Source organism: Engystomops pustulosus, chromosome 2 (assembly GCF_040894005.1).
Source record: "Engystomops pustulosus chromosome 2, aEngPut4.maternal, whole genome shotgun sequence".
In the NCBI taxonomy this organism is placed as follows: Eukaryota; Metazoa; Chordata; class Amphibia; order Anura; family Leptodactylidae; genus Engystomops; species Engystomops pustulosus.
In genome coordinates this window covers 144,802,773-144,811,126 of record NC_092412.1, presented here as the reverse complement: position 1 = coordinate 144,811,126, position 8,354 = coordinate 144,802,773, and the positions used below count along the sequence as shown (strand labels likewise).

At 42.2% G+C, this 8,354-nt stretch overlaps 1 protein-coding gene across 2 annotated transcripts in view; it reads right to left on the bottom strand.

The window, feature by feature from the left end:
• The window catches only part of DNALI1 (dynein axonemal light intermediate chain 1), a 15,114-nt gene continuing 6,760 nt past the window's right edge, over window positions 1–8,354 (bottom strand). For both annotated transcript variants that reach the window (XM_072136761.1, XM_072136760.1), the window contains 2 exons: window positions 3,969–4,133; window positions 1–257 (listed from right to left, as the gene is read on the bottom strand). In XM_072136761.1, the coding sequence (XP_071992862.1) occupies window positions 222–257; window positions 3,969–4,133 (201 nt within the window). In that variant the 3' untranslated portion in view covers window positions 1–221. The remainder of the gene's footprint in view (window positions 258–3,968; window positions 4,134–8,354) is intronic.

Below are 8,354 nucleotides of genomic sequence, written 5' to 3'. Positions count from 1 at the left end.
AAGAGGTTAGAACAATTTTATCATCAAAAGAACTTGGATATTAAATATATTGAGGTGTTTCATTATAGAATGAGCAGCGTCTTAACATTCTTCATGTCAGCGGGCGTTTTAATATATGAAAGCCAAATCTAATTAGAAATATGTCCCAGAGGTACAAATATTAGTTTCTTGGCATTAGCACTAGCAGAGAATCCAGACTACAGACATCCCGCCAACAGATGTTACTTCTTGGGCGCAATAATTCCTTCTAGCTGTGCCTGTAGAAGAAAGAAATGGTCATTAACATGAAAATACTTCTGAAGTGATGGATATGTAAATGATAAAGGTTAATGTGTCCTAGAAGTCCCGTTCCCAGCAGAAACCTACCCAAACCCTGCAAGATCAGATAATAAGAAGAATAAAGAGGAATGGGGAGGGTAATGGGGTCCATCAGTTTTCACACAAATCTTTTTGGCCTTCTCCAACCTGCACATCACTATGCGGGTAGGGGTGTGCATGCCCAGCCCACCAGACTTACTATAGTCTTTGCCGATAGCAAAAAAACACAGGTACAGGACTACCAGAGCGTTCAACATGCCAGTTTTAATATATTCCCCCAATAGAATGAATTAAATGTTGTTTTAAGTGCTCACTGGGGAATGTGGTTGAAGCCACTTAGGATCAAAATGGGGGACCCTCTGTTGTTTTTGGGGGGGGGGGGGGGTTGACCATAAGTGACCTTGGTTTGCATGAAAACAGTCTGGAAAACATATCTATTTCAACCAAAATCAATTGAATACTAAACTTGTGAAGAGACTGACGGTGACGGTGCACATCCATTCCTCCATCTCTCCAGGGGTGGTGAAGAGCAAGCGGGCAAAATAGAGCAACGAATAGGGGACGTGTTTCCCACAGTCTCCGCTTGATATTGAGGTAGGTGGCCCTTTTCTTTTGAAGCTTCATTGACAAATCAGGGAAAAAGAAGACCTTGGCATTGTCCAGTCATATGTCCTGAAGATTTCTGACCAGTTGAAGAATCTTGTTCCAATCTCTGCTGTTCAGGAACCTAGCCAGCAGTGGACGTGGACAATCCCCAGGCTGTGGTGGGTTAGCAACTGCCCTATGTGCTCTTTCAACAGAGAAGGTAGATGAAAACTCAGCGTCAGGGATCTGGTTTCACAATCAGCACTCAACAAACAGGGAATGTCCACTGCTCTTACTGGCAGAACCACAAACCTTCTATTATTGCGTGGTAATTTGTTCTCTTAAGTCCTTTGCTTTTTGCTTAAACTGTTCAGCGTTGTATTGAGATTTGTGATGGCCCTAGGCTTCTGAACAGTGCGGTCTTCCATCTGTGAGATTCTTTCCTCAGTGTGTTGCATCCTATTGGATAGATTGTGTAAATCTTGATGCAGGAGACCACTCTGAGCTCTTCTAGCTTCCCGGTCAATGAGCTTTTAAATGCAGCGATGGCAGAGTATACCTGCTCTGTGACCTGCTTCAGGGTGAGCTCCTCCCCAGCTTCATGGTGAGCTCCTCCCCTGCTTCATCATCTGCCATGGCCATGCCAGCCACTGCAGTTTGAGATCTTGCAAATTCTTTCAGTTTTTCTGCTGCACTGGGTTTAGGTCACTGTTCGCCCAGCTTGGATTACTTGAGTTTATATATATATATATATATATATATATATATATATATAATCACATTGGTGGAGGTAGCAGCAAAGGCAGAAATATAGCAATAAGAAGGACATACACTTAAAGGACATCTACCACCAGGATGAAGGATTGTAAACCAAGCACACTGACATACTGGTGTGTGCCCCCTCTGATAGGATCAGCTCTTCTTTAAGATTTATATGCCCTTGGTTTATTTTTTTTAAGTTTTAAAATATGCAAATTAGACTGAGGGGCGCCAGGTTCCATAAACATCTATGGAGCCCAGAGCCCCTAGGCTCATTTGCATAATTTTAAAGCCAAAAACAGGATGCAACAAGCTAAGAGAAGAGCAGATCCTGTCAGAAGGGACACACCAGCGTATCTGTGAGCTGGGTTTCCAATCCTTCATCCTGGTGGTAGATCCTTCTCCCTCAATTCTTCAGAAGTAGCAACTGAAAAAGGCCAGCAGGTGGCAGACTGTGCACAGTCTGGGATGGCTGCAGCTCAGGGTTAAATGTTTCTCCAGTATATAGGCTGCAGCATCCTAGTAGGGGCTTAAAGGGCACCTACCACCACAAATCTACCTATAAAGGTAGATTGGGTGGTAGGTGGATCATTGGGACGTGAGGATAGCCCTTTTAAGGGCTAATCCTCACGTCCCTGCACTTTTTTGAGAACTTTAATTTGATATTTATTCAAATGTACTTATGTGGCTACCGGGGCGTGGAGTAGCCGCTTATGAGATTACACGAGGCGGCTACTCCACGCCCCGGTAGCCACTTTACTCCTCCTACTCACCCATCTTCGGCGCGCAGCTGCGCGCCCTCGTCCGGCGAGCCTGCCGTCTGCGCATGCGCAGAAGAGCAGGCCCGCGCCTGCGCGGTCACAACTCCGAAACAGGCGCGGGCCTGCTCTTCTGCGCATGCGCAGACGGCAGGCTCGCCGGACGAGGGCGCGCAGCTACGCGGAGCTGCGCGCCGAAGATGGGTGAGTAGGAGGAGTAAAGTGGCTACCGGGGCGTGGAGTAGCCGCCTCGTGTAATCTCATAAGCGGCTACTCCACGCCCCGGTAGCCACATAAGTACATTTGAATAAATATCAAATTAAAGTTCTCAAAAAAGTGCAGGGACGTGAGGATTAGCCCTTAAAAGGGCTATCCTCACGTCCCAATGATCCACCTACCACCCAATCTACCTTTATAGGTAGATTTGTGGTGGTAGGTTCCCTTTAAGCTTTCTCCCTGTCGCTGTCTTCCTCTCCCCTGGCTCTTCGGTGGCTCTCCAACTCTCCCTGTCACAGGCACTTGGCAAAAGGGAGTGTTATCTCTTTACCCCAATGACCTAATTTCTGAGTGGGGTTATACTGTGTCTGGCAGAGTGGAGGGTTCAGTGCAGTAGGCCACTGAGAGTCCACGTGTCCTACGCTATGGCGCCTGTGAGTCATGCAATATGTGACCGCTGGGCTATGGGCAGTTAACAAATTTTGTAAAAGTTGTTTCACGCAGGTTGAAGGATTTAGTTTGTATAATGTTCCTTAATTTGTGGGCTTTTACTGTTATTTCGGCCTCCTGGCTTCACTTTACATATTGAGAAAGCGGAGCAGAAATTTTATTGGTTGTATATTGGTAAATTACTTAATATCATCCTGCCCCCCCACCCACACACACATTACAAAAATTAGGTTTAATTTAAAAAAAAATGTTTACTATTGCTTGCGGTGGTTTGACTTTTTATAGTCTACCTCCGGTAACCTATGAACTTCTCATCTGAAGTATCTCTCCATGTCTTATATCTTATAAGAAACATCTTAAGAGTTGACCCAATTGTGATTTCCTGTCTTGTTCTTATAGAAAACACAAAGTAAATCCATGCATCAATGTTTCTTTGTATCCAATGTTGCTACGTCCTTAGATGACTTAAAATCCCACTATTGGCAAATTAAATGCTGGGCATTTTTATGAAAGCAAAGATGAAAGATGGTAAATTGGCTTCTTGCCCATTTACTGGAAGAAGCTGACTTTGTTCTTGGTTTAAGGTATTTGTGTATATATTGCTCATAGTATATTAAGTCCAATATAAATGCACGCCAACAGGCTGTCTGCCCTGTGTAGATAGTATGAGAAATGATATCAAAGTATCACCAAATCTTCCATCATTGCCCCTTCTGGTAGATGGAACAACCATTCAAAGCAACGGTCTACTACCCGGGTCACAAGCCACGGATGAACTACATGTCAGTCTTTCCAGTGGCCTCATTCATAGTGGCCCACCATATACCCCTAATTCCCATGGGTGTCATAAGATGGTAACGAAAACCTCACAAGATTTCTTACCTTCAGCTGCTGGTTGGTCCGTTTTAGGAACTGGATTTCCTCGGCATGCTTCTTCTCCTCTACTTGCCGCCTCTCTGCCTCCCGCTTTTCTATGGCCTCACACTTGGCTTTCTGTTCATTAACCTGCCTCTCCAGATCTTTTTTCTCTTGTTCTAATTCCGCAATCTGTAGATGAGAAGTACCAGTGCAATACATGATTAGTTATTATTAAATTATTTAATGATTACTTATTTACTTGTAGTAAAATGGAAACAGATATAATTAAATATCTACAAGAAGTCTCCGGGTTACGTACAGGATAGGTTCTGTAAGTTTTTTCTTAAGGTGAATTTGTATGTAAGTCGGAACTTTATATTGTATAATTGTAACCCCAGCAAAATATTTTTTTCTCTCTGTGACAATTGTATTTTAAAAATGTTGGATTGTGATAAGAACCAGGATTAACAATAAGGCTTAATTGTAGACACCTTTGATGACTGTTTATTGTAGCCTAATGATAAAGTACAGTAAATTACCGTTTGGTCCGTTTGTAACTAGGGGTCGTCTGTAAGTCGGGTGTTCTTAAGTAGGGGACCGCCTGTATAGTGAACAGACCTTTCCGTGTGTAATTTTTATTTTGTTAATGGATCTGTTGTTTGACTTAGTTTAAAGCAACACAAATTTTTGCTGCAAATTCAGGGATCGGAATTTAACCTTTGTAATACAAAGGTTTCTGCTGCTGTCAGAATTCCTGCTAAATGTCCACTATGGATATTTCAGAGCAAGTCCCTCTGCACGCAGAGGAAATCCCACTTCTATTCCTCTCCCTCACACAGAAGCAGTAGCAGACAGGATAACGTTATAGAACAGTGCTGCAGCAGCATCCATATTTCTCTTTAGCTGTTCCCTTCCTTTCCACTTGCATTTAGAAATGTATAAGTCCATTCCTCTAGGCCCCTATGTGTACGGCAATTATCAGTTAATTATAACAGTGCCTACAAGTAGTATTGAACCCCCTGCAGATTTAGCAGGTTTGATAAGAAGCAAATAAGTTAGAGCCTTCAAACAAGAGCAGGATTTATTAATAGATGCATAAATCTTACAAACCAAAAAGTTATGTTGCTTAGTTATATTTTAATACATTTTAAACATAAAAGTGTGGGTCAATTATTATTCACCCCTAGGTTTAATATTTTGTGGAATAACCCTTGTTTGCAATTACAGCTAATAATCGTCTTTTATAAGACCTGATCAGGCAGGCACAGGTCTCTGGAATTATCTTGGCCCACTCCTCAAGGCAGATCTTTTCCAAGTTATCTGGGTTCTTTGGGTGTCTCATGTGGACTTTAATCTTGAGCTCCTTCCACAAGTTTTCAATTGGGTTAAGGTCAGGAGACTGACTAGGCCACTGCAACACCTTGATTTTTTCCCTCTTGAACCAAGCTTTGGTTTTCTTGGCTGTGTGCTTTGGGTCGTTGTCTTGTTGGAAGATGAAATGACGACACATCTTAAGATCCTTGATGGAGGAGCGGAGATTCTTGGCCAAAATCTCCAAGTAGGCCATGCTATCCATCTTCCCATTGACTGTATGGATGGTATTCTTGGGGTCGAATGCAGTGCTATCCAGTCTCCAAACGTCACTTGTGTGGTTGGCACCAAAGATCTCGATCTTGGTCTCATCAGACCAGATAACCATGAACCAGTCTGTCTCAGAGTCCTCCAAGTGATCATGAGCAAACTGTAAACGAGCCTTGACATGACACTTTGAAAGTAAAGGTATCTTAGGTGCTCGTCTGGAACGGAGACCATTGCGGTGGAGTATGTTACTTATGGTATTGACTGAAACCGATGTCGCCACTGCCATGAGATCGTCCCGGAGCTCCTTCCTTGTTGTCCTTGGGTTAGCCTTGACTCTTCGGACAAGCCTGGCCTCGGCACGGGAGGAAACTTTCAAAGGCTGTCCAGGCCATGGAAGGCTAACAGTAGTTCAGTTCCATAAGCCTTCCACTTCTGGATGATGCTCCCAACAGTGGAGACAGGTAGGCCCAACTCCTTGGAAAGGGTTTTGTACCCCTTGCCAGCCTTGTGACCCTCCACTATCTTGTCTCTAATGGCCTTGGAATGCTCCTTTGTCTTTCCCATGTTGACCATGTATGAGTGCTGTTCACAAGTTTGGGGAGGGTCTTAAATAGTCAGAAAAGGCTGGAAAAACAGATAATTAATCCAAACATGTGAAGCTCATTGTTCTTTGTGCCTGAACTACTTCTTAATACTTTAGGGGAACCAAACAGAATGCTGGTGGTTTGAGGGGTTGAATAATAATTGACCCACACTTTTATGTTTAAAATTTATTAAAATTTAACTGAGCAACATAACTTTTTGGTATGTAAGATTTATGCATCTGTTAATAAATCCTGCTCTTGTTTGAAGTTTGAAGGCTCTAACTTATTTGCTTCTTATCAAACCTGCTAAATCTGCAGGGGGTTGAATTCTACTTGTAGGCACTGTAAGTAGGAGGAATGGTGGAGAAAGGGATTTTAGAACAACATTTGCTGAATTTCTGCAGCTCCTGTTAGGGAATTGCGCCGAACCCGAATCCACGTCAGACAACGCACCGCGGAATCGCGATGGGACCGATCTTCCTTATAGAAGCTCTGCTAAATCGAAAGCTCTAAAGACAGTAAATAGTCATCACTGTTAGGTCTGTGTGACATGGATCAGTCTATTCTCCATGGCACATGATGCACCATACCAGTATAATATATGAAAATCTTACAGAAATCTACCATCATATTAATGATGGGAGTCTCTTTCTGTTTACACAGCTCTGAGCAGTGAGTGTTAACCCTTCCTGCTTTCTCCCTGGCTGAAGTGTGCTATGAGCATTATTTCCAAACATCAAGCTGAAAGTGAACGGGTAATCCAAAACTCTGTAATCACACACAGGGAGATTAGATGTAACTCATCGTCAGCTCCATAGACACACACTATACAGGCTGGAATTTAGATCTCTACAAAGATGGAGCTTTGTTTCTTTACAAACTAAGCAGATTTTCTCAAGGAAATATACCAGTATTAGAAAAATGTTCACAACAACCCCCCCAATATTAAAAGTTAGCTCTGATGCCAGTTATGATTTGGTAGAATTATTTCCATCCATACGTTGTACCCACTCTTCTTCTAACCTTCTAACCTTATTCCAAAGTTCACAAAAAATAAGTCTTGGATTGAAGAATCTTCTGCAGGGTAGCCAACTAAACTAGGCTTTATTTAAGTGATGTAAGTTTTGCTGTGTTGTTCCCAAATAACCGAGGCGTGTGAATTAACTCCATTGTTCCCGAAAAGCTTTAAATGTGTTCACATAAAGCAGGAAAATTTGAGAAAAATATTTGAGAAATTAGAGAAAATCCATAGTTTTAGAAAAACACTGTATACATCTTTTCTCTTCACACTATATTGGAGTCCAGCTTTCTTTTACATATCATGACCTGGCCGTAAGCTTCAGGATGACAGCACCACTATTTGCAGTAATAGGATGCCTGAATGCTTTTTATCCACATCTGCTCAGACCTTTTTTCTGGATATTGCACTTTAATAGTATTATAAGGCTAATAAGAAAATGAACATTTATGGAGACAGTGGCTGTCATTGTTCCTTTCCAGCAGACACTTAATGTCATTTCTGTCTTTTAAATCATATTAGCCAATGATGTGTTAGCGGCTGGGAAGGAGGAAACCCGCCCACCAGCGTCCAACCAGGATGCAATTTGTTTATAACTGCTGGGCAATTTTCTAAAAAGCTGTTCCAGTGCTGTTTCATATTTATAAAACTTTGATAATGTGATTAAAATCCAAGTTTGTCGACCATGAAATTAGAGATTCAAGTATAAAATCGGGGGGAAAAAAATAGTGAAATCATCTTCAATGCAATGACCAATCTTTGCTACAGCTATGAAGTCACTGTTGAAATATGAAACAGTTTTAGAGCATAGAAAATGCTATTTCATTGTGTATTAGCTATGGTTGAAGAAGTTAATATTCTAGATCCTGGCTTTACTCGAGGAGATGCACAGCACTTAACCAGAAGGATTAGACACAGTGGCTGTCCAACGCTGAAGGGGCTGAAGAGTTTGCATAAAAATCGGCTTTGTTTGTTACACGCTGACAGCTGATCATTCATTCTTCACTCCATGGCCAAATATTGTATATCTGGAGAGAAGAGTTCAGCTCCGCCATTCAAGGAAAGTTTCCAAATTAAGACATTACAGAAGGTGACTTAATGTGGGGGGTACAATAACGCCTCTTAATGGCTTTCTTAACTACAGGAAAGCAGGTGCCACAAGCTATCACCTCACCTCATAAAGGCCACAGGGATGACATAGCAAAAGAAGTTATTCGTTCAAAGTCT